At 45.1% G+C, this 20725-nt stretch overlaps 1 protein-coding gene across 1 annotated transcript in view; it reads left to right on the top strand.

Annotated features, from left to right (window-relative positions):
• Positions 1-20725, top strand: part of Tet1 (tet methylcytosine dioxygenase 1) — a 42381-nt gene that overhangs the window by 6024 nt on the left and 15632 nt on the right. The window contains exons 4-5 of the mRNA XM_038343994.1: positions 5705-5758; positions 17501-19655. Coding sequence (XP_038199922.1) covers positions 5705-5758; positions 17501-19655 — 2209 coding nt within the window. The remainder of the gene's footprint in view (positions 1-5704; positions 5759-17500; positions 19656-20725) is intronic.

Here is a 20725-nt window from a genome sequence, read left to right as displayed (position 1 = left end):
AAATGAGAATTTTTCAAGACGGTTTCTCTGTGTAACCACTCTGGCTATCCTGGAATTTACTTTGTAGACCAGACTGGCCTTGAACTCAGTGCTTCCCAAGTGCTGGGATTAAGGGCTACCACTGGCCTTCAAAAGAAAGTGTGCCTGGGGGGAGGAAGAGATAGACAGATGGACAAGAGACAGACACGGAACATGAACACAGAAGAGGTCCCATATAGATATTGGGTACCATTACAGATTGGTTGAATTCCGTGATCACAGTATGGAACTGTATGTATATAGTAACATTGGTATCTTCGTTTGATCTTTTTGTATTATTATTTTGTTCATTTTGAAAGGGTCTCACTGTATCCTTGCCTGATAGGCAACTTGCTTTCATCTTCTGGGATACGCTGTCCAGCCAGGCAACATCGATGTCTTGAAACGGGTTAGTTTGTGCATTGAGTGTTGGGTCTTTCCAATGTTGCATTAACTCTTGACACATAAACTGTCCTGCCAGACGTTCTGCCTCCAGCTATTGAAGTAATTGTGGGGGCTCCAAGAGGACAGATGACTTGCCTGAGGCTGTAATTGATGTGGAATCAGGATGTGGTGTGGGAGGTCTGTTCATCTCTTTGAGCCTGGAGATAAGCAGAATTTGAGGGCCGGAGGGGCAGAACCCAGCCACAGCCTGGTTGGGGGAAGGAGATGTGTTGGAATTCTAAATTCCTTTTTAGATGTGTCTTCCTTGCTATTCCTTAGAATGGCTGTCCATCAAGTCCAAGGGATCCTCTTAATGTCTGCCACCCCAGTGCCAAGATTACAGCCACTTGCTTTCTTTAAAAATCCTATATGGGATGGGGTGATGCTCAGGGTTCACTCTGGAGCCTTGAGCAGACTAAATGGACGTTCTTCATCACCAGAACTCAGCAGTTTGTCATCCCCCCCACCTTTTATTTTGGACAGGGTTTCTCAGTGTTGTAGTCTTGGCTGTCATGGAACTTGCTCTGTAGACCAGGGTGGCCTCTAACTTGCAGAGATCCACCTGCCTCTGCCTCCCCAGTGCTGGAGTTTTATAAAAGGCATGCGCCACCACCCCAGCACCTCAACAGGTTTTTTTCCTTAAATATTTACTTATTTATTATGTATACAATATTCTGTCTGTGTGTATGCCTGCAGGCCAGAAGAGGGCACCAGACCCCATTACAGATGGTTGTGAGCCACCATGTGGTTGCTGGGAATTGAACTCAGGACCTTTGGAAGAGCAGGCAGCGCTCTTAACCACTGAGCCATCTCTCCAGCCCCCAGGTTTTTGTTTTTATTTGTATTTTATGTACAATGGTGTTTAGCCCACATGCATGTCTAGGTGAGGGTGTGAGATCTCCTAGAACAGGAGTTACAGACAGTTGTGAGTTACCATGTGACTGGAAACTTGAACTAGGGTCCTGTTAGAGCAGCCAGTGTTCTTAAACACTGAGCCATCTCTCCAGTCCTGCCTTTTAATTTCTCATTATTGCTCACTTGTACTTGGTTTTATACATTCTGGACAGTCATAATTCTCCAATGGCATAATTATACTGGCTGCAAGGCAGGAACACTCAATAATGGCACCAGTGGAGTGTATATGACTGTATTATCCACGATGGGATCAGGATGGGCTCAGTACTGCTGGAGTTCTCCTTGACCCCTGATCCCTGACCCCAGTGCTCTACCAATTATCTTTCAAGGTGACCTGTGGCAAAATAGCCCTGGTTTTCGAGCTGGGGCTAACCCTTCAGCTCCTGACGCCTGAAAGCTATCGCTAGAGGGAAAATGCAAAATGCTAAACATCACCCTTCCGGATGTCCAGAACTCCTTCCGGAGTTCAGCTGAGTAGCCCTGACTGACAACTAGCTTCAGGTTCATGAGTGCTTTTATTTTATTTCAATATATATTACTGTGTGTAGACCACATGTGTTTGGGTGCCTGGAGGCCAGAAAAGGAGGGGAGGCCAGATCTCCTGGAGCTGAGCAACAGTGATTGAGCAGTCTGGAGTAGATACAGGGAACCAAACTCAGGGCCAAGAGCAGCAAGCCTTCTCTCCAGCTGCTATTGTTTATTTCTAAACCTGGGGTAAGAGTTGGGGTGGGGGTTCCAATATAAATAGGCTCAACATTATTAAAGGCCTGGGCCACCACTGCCTGCTAAATCTGCAATTCTTTACCTGGATCACACACATCAAAAAATTCACCGACAGAGATCTGCCAGGTGGCAGTCTGGTTTCAGTGTCCTTCAGTTGAGTTTGTGGCGGGGGGGGGGGGGGGGGGGGGGGCTGTGTGAATCCCATAAAAGGAGGCTGGGGCAGTGGCTAGACTGTAGAGAAGACTACCAAGGTTTTCCTAGAACCACTGAATGGACAAAAGCAATCCCATTGACGAACTGAACTGTAGTCCTGATCTATTGCTTTGTGTGTGTGGTCACACGTGGACATGCTCACGATGCTTGCGAAGGTCAGAACAACTTGTGGAAGTGGTGCAGGTGGATCCTAGGTGCTAGGTAACTCAGGTCTATGGGCTAGGTGGTATGTGACCCTCCACACTGAGCCTTCTCAGTGACCCAAGCCTGACTTCCACGGGAACAGCAAGTTTTATTGATAAAGCTTCTAGGTTTTCCTTTTTCTTCTGGAGAGCAGCCTTGCACTCCTGATCCCCACTGCCTTTACCTCCCCAAGTCCTGGAATCATAAGGGTGCACCACCACACTTGGGGCTTCCACCTACAGATTCTATAGGATCCACTTGATTTGGGGATGAATGTGCCATGGAATTCATGTGGAAGTCAAGATAAATTCGTGCCATCTGGCTTGGTAGCAAGATGGCCATGGAGCCATCTCCTCATCCTGGAAGGGCTTTCAGGGTTAAACAATTTTTGACTGCATATGTGCATGCCTGCCTGTGTGTACAGGTGAGCACAGAGTTGGAGTTAGATCGCAAGCCACCTGGCATGGGTACTGGGAACTGAACCGATACCCCATAAAGAACATGTACTCCCTAAACACTGAGCCACGTCTCTTTCCCCTGAACCTTTACTGAACCTTTGAATGCTGATTGCTGATTTAACCTATTAAACTCAGCTCTGAACCGCAGAACTGAGCCGCAGATCTTCAAGGGGCTGGCACTGGAACAGACTGCTGTGGGGATAGACAACCTGCACCCTCATTCTACCCCAGTGGTACTGGGGGCGGACTTCATGTTCGTGTAGCCCTGGGCACCTGCATGACCTACTTATTTGGCTCAGATGAACTTTGTGTTCATTAACTAATTTTTCAGAACAAGTACTGGGATAGCTTTCTTTGAGGTTTTGGTTTTTTGAGACAGGGTTTCTCTGTAGCTTTGTAGACCTGGCTGGCCTCAAACTTAGAGATCTCTCTGCCTCTTGAGTGCTGGGATATAAGGCATGTACCACCACCACCTGTTTTTGGGACAATCTTGTATAAAGCTATGGCTGGCCTGGTATTTGCTACATCCCAGGCTGACCTTGAATTCAATGTAGTGCTCCTACCTCAGTTTCCCCTGGGTGCTTCAATTGCAGGTATGACTATTTACTTGAAGGTGTGAAAGTTTCTGCCTCAGCCTCCAGAACAGTCAAAAGTAATGTCACCTTGTCTAGCTTTTTCTCCAAATCTGAGAAAACTTTCTGGGTGACTGGGCATGGGAATGGTGTAGAGTGGGAAATCTGGGAACAGGGGAGTATCTAGATCATTAGAACATTTCCTTAGCATGCATGAGTCCCTGGATTCAAGCCACAGTACTAATAAATAACTAAATAAATGGGAAATCAATGCATGCTGTACAAGGAAAGTGTGCTTTCGTGGCAGCCTCCGAGCCTCGGAAGGGAGGGTGAGGAGGGAACGCAGGCCTTCCGGCCCGCACTCAATTCCGAGTTTCTGGTTGTGGGAATCTGTTCTGAATCCAACTGCAAGTGGAAAACCATTTTTGGCCTCGCAGGCAGGAAAACCGTCCTGCCAATCCTGCAAATGCACTGCAGAAACTTTGGCCCCAGGAGGCAGGAGCGTGGGCTTGCTTCCCAAGATCTGTGCAGCTGTCAAGGTGGCTGGGATGGGACTGGGATCTGTCACTGTGCAGCTTTTTGGCAATGACCTTGGGACCAGCCCAGCTTGACTCTGGTCCTCTGCCACTAGAGACTTTGCGGCTGTTTGCAGAAGTGCAAGGGAGCTAGCTGGAGAGACTGCTCTTCTTCTTGATCCTGCCTTTTCTGGTGTCTGGCAGGTGTCATGTGGTGCCAGCTCCCAATGGCTACCACCCACCGAGCATGGGTGAAGTCCAGGTGTGTGTGTCTGTCAGTCGGTTGGTTGCAGAGGGCTGAGGTGGCATGTTCACCCCTGGGTGGTTTGACTATTAAAAGGTGGTGTGCAGGCAGGCTTGGTTGCATGCATGGGTGGAGAGGAGCCAGAAACACCCCTTTCCCCCAAAGGTTCGGGTTGCAGTCTGCTGCGGATTTCTTGGCACTGAAGGTCACCAGTTTACACACAGCCTTCCATCTCTAGTCACCGAGAGTGGCAAGTGTATTTTAAAAAACGCCACACTCCTCTCCTATGCATCCCGTCCTGTTTCTCTTCTGAGTGCCTGATTGCTATTTTTTTTTTTTAGTCCAACTGTTTCGTTGGACATTTATTGAAAGAAATCAAATCGTTATCTGGGCCAAGCTCCGGCTACACTGCCGGCCGCACCGAGGTGTGGTTCCCAGGAATGAGACAGGCAGCCCCACTACAGCTGAGCCTGTGCTGTCCTCACGTAACCTCCCTTCCTTCAATATCGCCAATATTTAGTCTTGCCTTATAAAGTCAAAATGCACAATACCTTCCCGGATTGCTGTGAGCTCCGATGCCCCCTTAGGCTCAGGGCTATCTCCTGCCGGGTGGTACAGAGCAGCGCGCCCCTCCCTGCGCCAACCTGCCCTGGTGCCACCCAGAGGTTCCTGCTCAGGGAGACTCCGCCATCGATCCGATGGTAGCGACCTGGGGGATTTGCGAACATTGTCTCTTGCAGAAGCCTCCTGTGATTTCGGTGGCGGCGACCGGATCCTCTGTAGAGAACTCCATGTCGCAGCTTGTGGCTGCCTGTGTCCTGTGGTGAGAGCCCAGCCTCACAGAGATCCTTTGTCTGGGATAGTGCTAGGCTGCGAAGATCACTTTGGAGTCTCTAAGCTCTGCCTTGCCATTGGCTGCACTCTTTGTGGGGCTGTTTTTGCAAAAGGCATGCCCAGCACGTCTACAGTGCTGGCAGGCCAGGGCTGCCTTTAAACACCATGATAATGATACCAAAAGCAGTTTGCAGAACTGCTCTCTGTGGAGGCTTCCTCTGCAGAAGCAGGCAAGATGGCTACCTCGTGGGCTTCGCCGTGAAGAATGCAGAGTCTAATTAAGAAAGACTTTTAGGGGGAAAGGGGGCATTTCCCTCCATCTTTATTTATGCAAGGTTGTTGATTGTTTTTCTTTCCATTGACTTTTAAAGTACATTTTTACATGAGCTCTTCAGGAACTGACTGACAAATATGTTGGTGGTATTAAAAATTGAGATATAAGTAGTTTTTACAGAGAAGCAGCAAAATTTTGGGGTGGAAGGGTGGGAACTGATATATATATATATACATATATATATATATATAGAATATATATATCATTTTAATGGAGGCTCATATTTCAATTTTACTTTTTTTAAATTTTAGGTTACAAAAGAAAACAAGAGGCCCCAGAGGGAAAAGAAGCCCAAAGTTTTAAAGGTAATCAGCTGTTGATTAAATGATATTATCTTTTTCCATTTCATTAGTATTTTCCTGTCACCTGAGGGTGAATTTGCAGTACAGTGGATGCATGGATTTTTCACTCAAGTCTCTCCTCCCTTCCCCCTATGTCCACATTAGCATCCTTTATTTTCAGCTTTCTAACACATCTTACACGAAGGGAAGTTTATATGCAAAGTGTTGAGTAATTCCTTCTCTAGCTCCCTGTGTGCCACCTGCATCTGTCATTGTACCCAGTGGACTTTAGCTCCATGGTAGAGAAGTTGACAGCTATGATTCATTCTGACAATTTTTAAAAAAAAAAAAAAAACACCCAGAAAATACTATGGTAAAATCTGATAATTTTTTTTTCCTCAGTGGGGGAAGGGAAATGTTCTTAGCCTTTAGTTGAACTTCAGCTAAACTCTAAATGCTCAATATTTAGTGTTCTGTAAGTCATCCTTAGTTTCAGCTGTCACAGATCGGAAGGAATCAGTTGTTGTATAGATTGCATGCTGGTGCAGATTGCATGCTGAGAGTTCAGCTGTAACCTGATTTGGACATTAGATCAGAATCTGCAGCTTTGTTATTATGGTCTTTGTTATTATGGTCTTCGGAAGAGTTAATTTAAAAGCCTATGGTCTCACTAAAAGTTCAAGGCTAGAGTAAGCCTCAGCCTAGCAAACTGCTTACAGTACAGGTTTAAGCATTCTGTACAATATAGCAATACCATTAATGCTAGCAAGCCTTTTAAATGTAGAGGAAATATTAAGCAGTAAGACCACTGATCTCTAGAATTGTATGTTTAATGTAAAGGGACTTAAGTAATCATAGCTTTGTGTCTGCAAAGTTTTAGGGCTCCAGCATGCTGAACTGGGGCAGATTCTGATCTCACTGGCTGCCCTGTTGTATCAATTAGAAATGCTGGCACTGAGAGCCAGTCATTGCCTTGCTCACTGGTTTCTTTGACCACCTTGAGGTTTCTGTTTCCTGTGTGCACACAGAAAGGGCATGAATATCAGTCATCAAGACATGCTTACTAGAAATTGACCACAGAGTCAGCAAACTAACCGGCAGGATCTGTGAAAACTCGTGGCATGGGGCCCGGACGTAGCAAGTAGGGAATGTTTGTAGGTACATTAAAATTAAACCATCCTCTTATGATCTGTCCACCCACAACCTACCTCCCAGCTATAGACCAGACTATCACTGGCTTTAAACCCCTCTGTTGAATGATGTGAGGTTGTGGTGGTGCACCTGTATTCCTAGCCCTTTGGAGGTGAAAACAGAAGGTCCAGCCTCACCTGGCTAGTGAGTTTTAGGCTAGCCTGGATTACTTGATTTGTTTTTCATACAGAGGGTTTCCCTACCTTTCCTGGAACTTTAGCACAGGCTGGCCTCAAACTCAGATCCGCCTGCCTATGTCTCCTGACAGACCTTTTTCTAAAAACCACAAAGAAGCAAGTTTCGTGTCGGTGTACATAAATGACTCATAAATGGTGGGTGTGTGTGCACAAGGAACACACCATGTGCAGAGCTCATTCTGGCCCCAGAGTTCCATCCTTGCCTGTGTGTCATTTAATCCTATGTTTTGTTATTCTGTGCATGTCTGTCACCTGTTACCTGTCAGAAGTACGTTGAGGCCTGACTGAATGGCCCAATTCCTTCTGGCTCAGGGAGGACGGAATTCTTGCTTACTAGCCATCCACAGTTGGTGTCTGAATAGTAGAGGATTACCATAAATACTGCTTAATTTAAAAAACTCGAATGAAAATTATTTTATTTGGGGTTGTGGGGACTTATCTCAGACCAGGTTGGCTTCAGATCTGCCTGCCCCTGCCTCCCAAGTGCTGGGACTAAAGGTGTGCACTGTCAGCACAGGGCTGAAAATGTATTTGTTTTTGTTCTGCGCAAATGAATGAAGGTAACTATGGAATCCAGAAGAGGGCATCAGATCTCCAAGCACCGAGTGACAGGTGGTTCTAAGTCACTGGGCATATGTGGAACTAAGTGTCCTGAATGGCTGACCTATCGCTTCAGTCCTTTTCCTATTTTTACTGTTTTGTATACTTTATTTTTTTGCTTTAAGCTAGGCTCTCACGTAGCACAGGCGGCATGGAAATGGCTATGTTGCCCACGCCCACACTCACCTCAAACCCCAGATCTTGTCTCAGACTTCTGAATGCTAGAGTGTCCAACATGAGCCAATATTTCTGGCTAACCTGAATGTGCTTAATGTTGGTTTTTTTTTCCTTTGGATTTTCTGTTCTATCTGGAGGACTTTCTCAGCCCTAGTGACCCAATAACCAGTGGCATATGTAGACCAGGATCTTCCTGCCTCTGCTTCCTGAGTGTTAGGACATTTTTAAATTTTTATTTTAATGTTTTGTACAGTGAATTTTAATCTTATTCACTTTTTTAGTGTCCTCTCATGTGTATATGTATGCACATAGATGGAAATAAAATCCATTTGTTGCATCTATAGGAAACAGCCTCAACTCATGTGTTCTTTGGCATGAGATGCAGGATTTTAGGGGTAGTGTATCTCAGGTTCTATTTGACTGACCCCTATTCAGGGGCTCAGTGATGGGACTGATGGCATTGGCCACCTCTCAGGTGGCATTATGCCAAAGGCACATTTCCCTGGGGTTTACTCTGAACCGTTAGTCCTTCATATGGCTAGGTCACCCGCCATAATGGATGGGGCAAATGACTGATTTTCTTGATTTTTTTTTCCATATTTTTTTTCTATTTCTTTTTTTTTTTTTCGTTTGAGACAAGGCCTCATTACATAGATTGGATGGCCTGACTCTGCCTCCTGAATGCTGCGATTAAAGGTCTGCACCACCAGTGACTGGCTATGTAACATTTTTTTTTTGCTTTTGGACCAAAACCAGGATTATGGAAGTAGTAACATCAGTAAGTTTGGCTGAAGTCAAGCCTATGCTAGCATACTCACCTAAAGCCATCCCAAACCAAGTGGATCCTCTTCCTTCGTCACCTGGGGACACTTTCCTAGTATCTGGTTATAAAATATTATTGAAGTACTCCCATTGTTTGAAATGTCAGTGGATATTAAAACCAGGAAACTGTCTGCAGAAGCAGCTTCTAAAGTGATCTTGTATCAACCTTCCTTGATGATGCTGATAAAGGAGAGACATGAGTGGGGTATGGGATGGAGAGGACACTGGGCCTGTATCACACGAGCATGTATCATGTATTCACGCATCCATGAAAGCATGGTTTCACGGCACAATTTTCAGAATATTGCCTCGTTTGAATGTTCCATAAAGGTTTCTTTCTGAGTATATACAAAAGAATGGGGCCATAATGGTGTGTTTGTAGTGTACACACACACACACACACACACACACACACACAGTCCAATGTGTTTCCTGCTACATCTTGGAGACGAAAGGCTAACAAGGAAGGGCAAGCCAAAAGCATAAGCAAGTGAGTTATAAGTTGTGCTCACTATTTGGAAGGGAAGAAAAGTAAGGCTTGGTGCTTTTTATGTTTTTGTTGACACAGGATGCGGGTGGCTATCAGAACATTTAGTTGTAAGCGTGAGACACTATTCCCTTCACTTGTCGATGTTACCATGTATTCTAGGGATATTACATAGACTCTACCTTTTCATTTTGAAATGCTTTATATATTTTGATACCTTTTAATCTAGTATAAATTAGAATAGCGAAGGATTTCACATACAATTTTTTTGTGTGTGTTTTTCCAGATAGGGGTTCTTTTGTGTAGCCTTGGCTGTCCTGGAACTAACTCTGTAGACCAGAAAGGCCTGGAGCTACACAAAGATCCTCTTGTCTCGGCCACCTAAGTACTGGGATTAAAGGTGTGTGCCACCATCGTGAGGCTCTTTTTTTTTTTTTTTTTTGGTTTTTCGAGACAGGGTTTCTCTGCAGCTTTTTAGAGCCTGTCCTGGAGCTAGCTCTTGTAGACCAGGCTGGTCTCGAACTCACAGAGATCCGCCTGCCTCTGCCTCCCGAGTGCTGGGATTAAAGGCGTGTGCCACCACCCCGTTTTTTTTTTTTTTTTTTTTTTTTTTTTTTTTTTTTTTTTTTTGGTGAGGCTCTTTTTTAATTTTAATTTTCTGTTTGTTTTGCCTGTGTGTATGTCTGTGGATCCTCTGTTACTAGAGTTACAGTCAGTTATAAATTCCAATAGGTGCTGGAATTGAACCCAGTGTTCATAAGCACTGAGACATCTCTGCAGCCCATCTCTGCAGGGTCTCTCTGTAATGGTCCTAGCTGCCCTTGGACTAGCTCTTGTAGACCAGGCTGACCTCGAAATCCCAGAGATCCACCTGCCTTTAGAGTTCTGGGATTAAAGGTGTGTGCCACCACTGCCCTGGCTCATTATTTATATTTTCAAAAGACATAAAGGTGGCAGAGTAAAGGGTGTTGGGAAAGGGGGCTTTGGAGGTACGGGAGGTACAGGATGATGGTTGTTGACTTGGTCCTCTAATCCTAGCATTCAGTGGGTAGAAGCTCGCAGATCACTGAGTAAGGCCAACCTCGTCTATCGAGTTAGTGATAGGACAACCAGGACTCTTGAATAGAAATCCTGCTTAAAAAAAAAAAAAAAAAAAAAAAAAAAAAAGCAGTAACAATTAGCCAGCCTGCTGTACATAGTGGAGACCTTAGTGACCTTAGAGTTGCCTAGGGATGTAATTCAGTCTCAAGAATACTTACTGCATTCCCAGTACCTCACAACCTGCGATGCTAGCACTTACATCCACCACTCAGAAGGTGGAGGCAGAAGGCAGAAACAGCAGGTTTAGCCCAGGTCTAGGTTGGTCTAGATTCCATGAGACCCTATGAGACACACACACACACACACACACACACACACACACACACTGTGCAAGGCAAGGAGAGAATACTTACACAGAAGGGGTGTGTGTGTGTGTGTGTGTGTGTGTGTGGGAGAGAGAGAGAGAGAGAGAGAGAGAGTTTAGTGTGGTCAGCTTGGCACAGACAAAGGCTTTGCTATGCAGGAAGATTTACTCACAGGTACACGTGGGACATCTGGTTTACATACTGCAGCAAACCATTTTGCCTAGAAATGAGCAGACCAATTTCAGGGGTAAATTCTCACTAAGGCAGCCCACGTGTAACCATTTGCTCATCACTGTGATGTGAACATTTCTAACCTGATGCAGGTCCAACTGTGTGTTGGCTTGCACCTGTACCCCAGCATTGGAGAAGCTAGGAACAAATGATTGATTGCCTTGAGGTGGAGACCAGCCTGGCAACCTGAGAATATGGCTAGCCAGGTTCTATACCACTCTGTTCATCCTGTGATTTCTAGGAATCTTGAAGATTTGGAGTAGATACAAGGCAAGTGCAAATGAGCTGCAGGAAATCTTCATTCAGACTCTTCCAGAACAACAAAAGAGCTGTCATTTCTTTCTGGTTCACAAAAGTGTGTGTGTGTGTGTGTGTGTGTGTGTGTGTGTGTGTGTGTGTATGTATAGCCCAGAAGTCAGTTCAGTGCCTTATCCCTCCCCATTCCCCCCTCCACTTTTTGTGGCATTGAACCTGGAGCAGCTTCCAGATTGGCTAGGCTGGCCAGCCAGTGAGCTCGAAGAGTCAGGCTGTCTCCAAGCCACATGTCTCCGGAGCTATTGTTTCAGACGTGCTTGCACAACAAGCACCTTAGAATCCCAGCCATCTCCCAGCCGCTGCATTTGTTCTGATAAATTCGTGATACCTGAGGTCACCTTCCTTAGCATACCCCACATATTTCTCATAATAATTCAACTGTGAGACATAATTTCATTAAATATTTGTTAAGCACTTACTTTATTGGCTTCAGTTCATTTTCAAATTGTAATATCTATTATATTTAAACTTTTTAAAATTATATTTATTTGTGAGGACTGGCTGTGTGCCACCTTGTAGGTATCATTTTCTGAAGCATCCATGTTGTCTCTTAGGACAGTTTTCTTAGGACACACAGCTTGGAATGCTCTTCAGTGATGGAATTGTTGTCTTTTGGTTTTTCTAGACAGGGTTTCTCTGTAATAATCCTGGCTGTCCTGGAACTCACTCTGTGGACCTGGCTGCCTCCACCTCCCAAGGGTTGGGATTAAAGGAGTGTGCCACTACAGTCTAGCTCAGTGAAATTATTTTCATTGTTATCAGGTGATAAAGGACATCCTTGCTCTCTGGGACATTCCAGTATTTCTCTCCTCAATCCCAGCAACTCTTGTGCCTGCTTTCTCCTAGACTGGATTTGTGTTCACGTGGATGCTAAGGGTTACATGAGTCCTCTATTATGTAGGGCCCAGGGACTAAACATAAGCCGGATGTTTAGTACCATCAAGAACCTTGATCCACTAAACCATCGCACTAGATTTATTTTGCTCTTTGATGTCATGTTATTCCTGCCTGTGGGTAAGGTCTTTCTGAGCTGTAAGGAAGTTCCAACAGCCATAACAGGGGGGGGGGGGGGGCATAAGGCATAAAAATGGCAAAACTCTGTTTTTAAGAGTAGCTCAGTGGTAGAATGACATCTGGACTCAAGGCTCTAGGTTTGTACCTTCACGTTATCTGTTTGGGACAGAAACTCAGAACCAGAGATCTGCCTGTGTTTGGAGGCACGAGCCGGGGTCAGAGGCCATGCTGACCTCCATCTGCTCACACCTCTCCTGCTATAGCCTCTAAACCTGGAATTAGCAGGCATGAGTCACCCACGCAGCTTGCGGCTTCAGTTAATTTCCAGATGACTGTAAGGGAAGCAGTGAAGCTTCAGCTGGGTAAGCACATTGGCCACCTAGACATTCTCCCTTTATCTGCCTCGCAAAGGCTGCTTGCTCTCAGCTTCCTTATCTCACTCGCCCTCCCACCTTGGAAAATGGGATTTCAAACCCCTCAGCCTGACTTCTCCAGACCTTGGAGGCAGCTCTGAGGGAAAGATTTGCCTCTGGTCAAGATAACAAAGTAAGTGTTTCAAGCCTTCCTCAGGTAGACAAAGGAAACACCTTAGGACCCCTCAGAGAAGCACATTGGTTTGCTATGGGGTTGGCTGGCTAATTAGCCCAGAGATAGCACTCACTGGCAAGGCCTTGGGTTCTACAGGAAAAGGAAAGCTTCCTCAGATAATGGCACTCAGTGTAGTCAAATATATGCAGGGTCTCACTATTTGGCTCTGGCTCTTCTGGAACTCACTATGTAGGCTAGACTGACCTCTGCCTCTGACTGCTGGGAGAGATTAAAACATACAACTAAATATCTCAGGCCCATGACCCCACAGCTGGGCATTGTGTTTTCTTTGCTAAGAGTTTGTGTCTTTGGTTCTTGGATCTAGAGGAAAAGGTCCTTTTTTTTTCTTTGGTTCCTTTGTGTGTCTTCATGAAATCCACTCTGGTCCTGGGGCCTGGAATTTCTGATTCTCCTTTCTCAGCCTCTGAAAGAACGGATCTCAAGTTGGTACTTGAATTTATGACCATCCTGCCTTCCCTCATTCAGGGATTACACGCCAGGCTAAAGGAACATGTGTGTGGTTGCATCTTGTAATTCTAGATTTTTTTTTTTTTTTGAGCCTGTCCTGGAACTCTGTAGAACAGGTTGGCCTTGAACTCAACAGAGTATGGCAATTTTCAAAAAGATTTATCTGTTTCATGCATCTGTATGTATGCATTCATTTCTATTTGAATTTTAATTGTCAAATTATAGCTGGATATATTCTTTTTTCTTGAACATTATTACATATAGTTAACACCAGGTTGTAAATAAAATGTGCAGTCACCTATCACCTCCAAATGGCTTTTTACTCCAAAGCACTCCATCAGTATTAATGTCTCTGCTCTTTCTATATAATTATTTAAGTGGACCAGTAAATTAGTAGTGTTTTTGATGTTTCAACATGTTCTCTCTAGCCCACACAGCCTAGGCTGTCCCTCAAACTTGGCAGTCATCGTGACCTTCGCCTCTCAGGTAGTGAGATTATAGGTATTAGCCAGGATACCTGATGTACCAGTCAGTGTTCTTGGTTTTGAGGTAGGGTCTCAGGTCACCTAGGTGGACTTCTTTACCTCGCCTCCCGGTTGCCGACATTATAGGCAGGCTCAGTGTTTCTTTTTCTTAAGCTGCTCTCACCAGTTGGAAGGATGGGACCGAAGGAAAATCGAACAGCTTGAGGTATATGGCAAAAGGTATATGGTTTCAAAAAGAAACCACACGGGGGACTAGACAGATGTGGTTAAGAGCACTTCCTGCTGCATTCTCGGTACATGTAATGTCAGCCGGCTCACAACCACCTTTAATTCCAGTTCCAGGGGATCCAAAGCCTTCTGAATTCTGAGGGGAATACAGGTGTTCACCACCACACCTAACATCTAAATCAGGTTTTTAAATTGCATTTTATGTCATTTACCTTCTGGTGTGTGTTTGTGGGGGTGAGGGAGGGGCGTTGTTAGACCTGGCTGGTCTCAAACTCAGAGCTGCCTGCCTCTGCCTTCAGAGGGCTGAGACTAAAAACATGTGCTGGCATGCCTGGCTGTTACCTTCAGTCTGTGTGTGCCATATGTGCGGCCTGATGCCTTTAGGGGTCTAAAGGTGATGTCCCTGGACTGTAGTTACAGACAGCTGTCAGCCCTCTTTCCAGCCCTGGGTGTCATATTTTAAAAAATACTTCTTGGCGTCTTTTTCTCATTGAAGTGGGGCCCTGACTGTTTCTGCCATTCACTATGTTACTTTGATCCTGAGTAGTGTTGCATTGTTAAGTATACTATGTTGTGTTTGTCCATTACGTTCTCTGACATTTGAATTGTCTCTTTCCCTACTATGAAGAAACCCATTGTGAAGATTTTTATTCAAGGATTTATGTGGGGAGGGATGGAGCGAGTGCTCTCATTTTCCTGGATAAATGGTAGTGGAGTTGCTGAGTCATGGCACTATTACGACTTTCCCCCAGCAGCAATGAATGAGTTTCAGTTGCTGGGCAGCCTAAGGGGGACCTGGCAGATTTTGCCTTTGGTCATTCTAAGCACAGCTACATCATTTTAATTCTTAACCCAGTGTGTGCTAGGATTTCTTGAGGCAGGGTTTTCTGTAACACTCCTGGACAGACAACAGGCAGACCTCAACATTCTGAATCTCTTAAGCTCTTTTTTTGTTTTTTCAAGACAGGGTTTCTCTGTAGCTTTGGAGCCTGTCCTGGAGCTAGCTCTTATAGATCAGGCTGGCCTCGAACTCACAAGAGATCTGCCTGCCTTTGCCTCATGAGTGCTGGGATTATAGGCCTGCACCATCACTGCCCAGCACTTAGCTCTTTTTGAGATGAACTCTTGATGTTTGGTTGGCCTGGGAATCTCCATAGACCTGGTGGTCTCTTTCTTACTGGAGGCTGCCTTTCTCTCTGTCTCCAAACTGTTCCTGGCTACAGGTGCATGCCACCATGCTGGGATCAGGCTAAAAGAAAGGACTTCAGATCTGGCGCCACTTTTAGACTGCAGGTCTCTCTGCGTTCAAGGTCCAGTTCCTGGACAGCCAGAGGGAGGGGATTTCACCCACAACCTTGATTGCACCAGCCTCCTGCTTCACCTTCAAGAAAGCCAGGATTAGAGATGAGAGCTGTCTGCCTTAAGACTTTATGTTCTGGAATTTACTTAGCTATTTTAAAATTCTGAAGTCTGTTTATAACTTATAAATAAGTAATAGGATTTTGCATGTTTCTCCCTTGGAATCCCTTCCAATAAAGGGATTTTTCCTCCATCAGCTTAATTTTTTTTGTATTTTATCATTTTTAAAAATTTTATATTCCAACCACTGCTCCCCCCCTCATCTTTCTTCCTCCTGCCCCCCTCCAACACAATCCATCCTTAAATTTTTCTTAAAGTAAGCAGTCACTATGTATCCTAGGTAGGTCTTGAGTTGCCTTCCTCCTGGTACAGACTCCTGGGGTTGGCCAAGAAGGACAGTTGCATTTGTTTGAGAAAACGTGTGGCCTATATGGGGTTTCATTGGCCTGAAATCCACTATGTAGCGGTCCTCAGCCTCCCCATTGCATTTATAGGCAGGAACCACCGCACTAGACCTTAGGATTTCTTTTTTTTGGAAAGAAACCAGAGAAGGCGGATAATTTGCCATAAGTGTCTATCATATATCTTCTCTGATATTAGTTACCCTGCCCGTGGTCTGCACTGAAAGTTCCAACTCTTGAGGTAGGAACAAGATCAGTGATCTTCATCGCTGGTGGACAAGGGGTCTAGAACAAGGCCGGCCTCTGAGAAAGGCAACTGCTTCTGCCTCTCCATTACTAATATTCAAGGCCTGGGACACCATACCTGACTGTGCTGTTAATTTTTGATGGAACTAAGAAATAATCCCAAGGTCTCTTTGCTCTACCACAGTGTTTCCATCAACTAAAGACATTTGTCATTAGACTGCACGGGAGGGGTGGAGCAGAGTACCAGGATGGCGTAGTGTGAGAGAGAGATAGCCTTCCTCTGCCACAGTGGCGCTCATAGTTGGAATATATATGATCATCTCAGCTGGCCTCAAACCTTGTCAAATAATGCTTTTGCATGTGACATTCTTCTGCATGTCAGCAATTTGTCATCTAATTAGTAAGGAATAGGATAGACCACAGGTACGCAGTAGTAATAAAGGTGGGTCAGACCCGAGGCTTCCCACTGTTTTGGTTCAAAATGACTTTGTAGATTTGTAGATGCACTGGACTTGTTGAACACCTGAAGTGTGGGGGTATGCACCAACACCTCCCTGGATATCTAGTGTGGTTGAGTGTGTGTGTGTGTGTGTGTGTGTGTGTGTGTGTGTGTGTGACTTTGTTATACACACAGAAGAGGGCATCAGATCTCCCAGGACTGGAGTTATAGGCAGTTGGAAGCTTCCAGGTGTGGATGTTAGGAACCAAACCCAGATCAGCAATGAAATCAGCACTGAGCCCGCCCCTGGTGGTGTTTTATAAAAGTGCATGCTTGGGTTATTTAATTTTTTTTTAAAGTGCTTGCTGTTGTGAGATGTGGGTGTGGGAATTGAACTCGGGTCCTGGAAGAGCAGATATGAGCATCTATACCAGGGTGATAATATTCTGGGCAGGTAATCCAGGGCCTGAGGGTTTGGGGGGAAAATGCCAAGCAATTGCTCCCTAGGATATATTGCATGAAGCCATGACTCATTTCTTTCCTTTCATACTGTGTGTGTGTGTGTGTGTGTGTGTGTATTAGAATGTAGGTGAGAGGAAAAAGAAACTTACGCATATGATGACAGTTCCATCTTTCAACAGATTTTGACAAATTGTTCATGCCTGTGATGTGGTTACAGGAAAAATTCAATATGCTGTGCATTTCAGCTTTGCATCACAAATGGCCCCCGCCCATCCTTTGTGATTCTAGGTATTGAATTCAAACACACATCTGAACAGACGTATTACTTTCGATTGGCTGAGTCACTCTATAGCCCTGGCCAGCCTACAAGTCATAGACCAAACACAGGTTTACATGCCTCTGCCTCCCTGGGGTTACAGGAGTGAACTGTGTGGTTTATATGGCACAGGGATGGGTGTGTGGAGGAAGACTAGGATGTAACGCATGCTATTGAAGCCACGTCTCTAAGTTCATTTTAAGTGCCCTAACCTGTAGTCTCTGTACTAACACCAAGCCTGCTTGGATGCATAGCAAGAGTCTGTGAACCAAGGGGTGAAGTAGTTGTCTTATTTCAGCAGGTAATGGGAGAAACTTCTGTGCTTACTTTACAGAGAGACAATAACAACAGACTAGTAAATGGCCCCAAATCAGAGTCCATGGAAGACAGTCAATGTGGCCATGGGGAAGAGCAGAGATTAGATTTGAATTCACAAACCCTTGAAAATGTAGGGAAGAATGCAGAAAGCATGACAGGAATCGAGGTGGAGAATTGGACACCAAACAAGAAATCAAGCCCAGAGAGTCAAGTCAAGGGAGACCTCGATACAAATTTAACTGAGTTTGGAAAGCCCCAGCTCTCTGAAGATGACAAGCAACAAAGCCAGCCTTCCCCGATGTTTCCTCAGGCCATAAGAAACGGCATGAAAAATGTATACTGTTTACCTACGGACACAAACCTTCCAATCAACAAGTTGGATCTTGAAGAAATTAACAAGGTGCTGGGAAATAGTTCCTCTAAATTGCTGCCTGGCCCCTCCAACGGCAATGATGCCATGAACTCCATCACTTCCGATAGGAGTTGCGATCATCTCGAGGGGTTGAGCAACACTTTGCTCTTCCTGAAGCCTGGCTTGAACTGCCAATCTGCTGCAGACTCCACCATCCCTAAGGATCATCCTAATACACACAGCTCTGGCTGTCAACCCCAAAGCCCCGAGGAGGTACCTAGTAAAGAGCCTAAAGATGACTCTCCAGTTCAGCCAAGTCTTTTATCACTAATGAAAGACAGGAGACTCACCCTGGAACAAGTGGTAGCCATTGAAGCCCTTACGCAGCTTTCAGAAGCTCCATCCGAGAATTCTTCGCCATCAAAGCCAGAGAAGGGTGAAGAAACAGATCAGAGGACAGCTAGTCTGCTTGACAATTGCAAGGCTATCCTTAATTCTGTGAGAAAAGACCTCCAAGACACAAACATAAAGTGTCTTCAGCACCAGAACACAGAGTTCAAGTTGCCGGATAGTTTAGCTACTAACCAAACACTTGAAGATTCGAATTCACTTACAGCTGGAGATGAATCTACCCTTGATAGTTGTAAGAATTCATATCCATTGCCAGTAGAAAGTCATAATCCAGAAGACTTCAGTCAGGCACTAAATGGCAACCAAAAGTTGAATTTCCAGCATGAGCTACCATGCCAGGATGTGCCCCACAGTCAAATTGAAGAAGATGTTGCAGCACAATTAACCCAGCTTGCATCCGCAATTAATTACAATCACACAAACCCAAATGTCAAGAATGCTGGAAGTACACCAGGGAGCCTTGCTGCAAAGAATACACAGCAGAAACCTAGTCAGGAGAAAGGCATGGCACAAGAGAAACCAGCATCGAGTATACAAAACAAACCTAGTGTACCAGCAACAAAGCCAAAGAATAAGACCCAGAAGAAAGCAAAACAGACCCCCAAAACAGACAAGCGGAAAAAGGAACCTCCACTCCCTAGCTCTACAGAAAATGATCAGAAGCAAGAGCAACTTGCAACTCAGTATAGTAATATGCATGACATTTGGATATCATCCAAATTTCGAAGATTTGGTCAGTCCGGTCCACACAGTGTTCCTGACATGTTTGGAAACCCTTCTATCTTTTCCCAGAAATTAAAACCAATAGCTCAGAATAGCATACCCTTACAACCCAATATGACGTTTCTTCCTCTCCGTCAGATAAAATTCACAAGACAATCTGAATTGGCAAAGGAGAATGTTAAAGTCGAGCCACCAGATGCTCTACCAACATGCCAAATCAAGACCGAAGCCAGCGGGCAGGCATTTGCAGAGCTGGGAGATAATTCTCAGGTACAGACCTCAGTGAATATTGGTGAGAAAGCTCACCCTCTGCTTCAGCCCTCCCCTCAATCTAACCAGTGTGCTAACATGATGCCTGGTGCTGCTCAAACACAGTTACAACTAGGCGCTCAAGAGAACCTGGTGCATCCGATACCACCGACGTTGCCTGGTACCTCTCCTGAGACTCCCTTGCCAGACCTAGCATCCATCCTCAGGAAAGGGAACGTGTCGAGTTCCAACGGAATGGCAGGTGTGAATGCGAAGCCGGAAACGCAAGCACCAAGCCATGGACCATCGTCTGACTCCGCCACACACAGTGTCCAGACGGAGTTTTTAGAGCACATCAAGAAATACCTTAGAGACCCTGCAAAACTCCTGCTACCTGAAGTGAATGAGACGGAAGAGCCAACCTGTGACTGTAATGGTACGTGATCGTTGGTGTGCATGTTTGCTTTCTAATGCATCTTCTGGGTGGGGCATCTTTGTAGTCCAGCTAAGATGCTCTAAGGAATTCTGTTCCTGTTTTTCTATTATTCTCCTTAGAGAAAAGGAAGTTTCAACTGGGAAAAGTAAACTTTTTTAGGTGGAGAATAGGATTAAAGTAGTTCATTCATTTTCATGACAAAGAATGTATTTCAATGTTGAAATATTTTATATATATATATATATACATATATATATAAAACCTGCAAGTATTTAATTTGATAGCTTTTTTGTGAAATGTGTATACATAGAATGTAAAAACATGTAGGGTTGTAGATAGCCTAAAATATCCACAGCTTCTGCCCGTGTTGTCTCAGCACCTGCACAAGCCTGGACCCCGAGTTCTGTGCCCAGAAGCCATGATGGATGTTCTGACTTCCACACACTAAAATAGTTGGAGCTGAGGAAAATGGGTTTTACTAGGAAAGCAATTTTTTTGGGGGGGTGGAAGGCTTGAGACAGGGCTTCTCTCTGTTCTATAGACCAGGCTGGCCTCAAAGTCAGATCTGCCAGCCTCTGCCTCCTGAGCACTGCCTGCCAGACAGAAGCCTGGGTTGTCTAATAGGAACTTGTCACAACAAAACAAATAGGGCTAAAGAAATGAGTCAGCCAGGCAGGCAGTGGTTCCCACACTGTGACTCCGCCTTCAGGAGGTCCTAAGTGCATCCTCTACTGGGCGCTGCAGTCACGTGCACAGACAAAAAGATTTTAAAAGCTGGAAGAGCTGGAAGAAATGCTTAAGATGTTAAGACCAACATCTGTTCAACCCAGGTTCAGTCCCCAGTACAGATGCGGTGGGTCACATATCCACAACTGTTTCCAGGAAACCCACTGCCCTCTTCTGACCTCCTGGAGTAATTTGCCGTACACATGGTACACGCACATGCATATATACATACAGGGAAAGAATTCACAAACATTAAAAGGAAAAAGAAGGCTTTTCCTCGAGCTTAGGAGGATACACAAGTCTCTGCTTCCTGGATGTTGCAATTCAAGGTGATTGCTGGAACA

Source organism: Arvicola amphibius, chromosome 9 (genome assembly GCF_903992535.2).
Source record: "Arvicola amphibius chromosome 9, mArvAmp1.2, whole genome shotgun sequence".
NCBI lineage: Eukaryota > Metazoa > Chordata > Mammalia > Rodentia > Cricetidae > Arvicola > Arvicola amphibius.
This window is presented reverse-complemented; position numbering and strand designations above follow the sequence as displayed.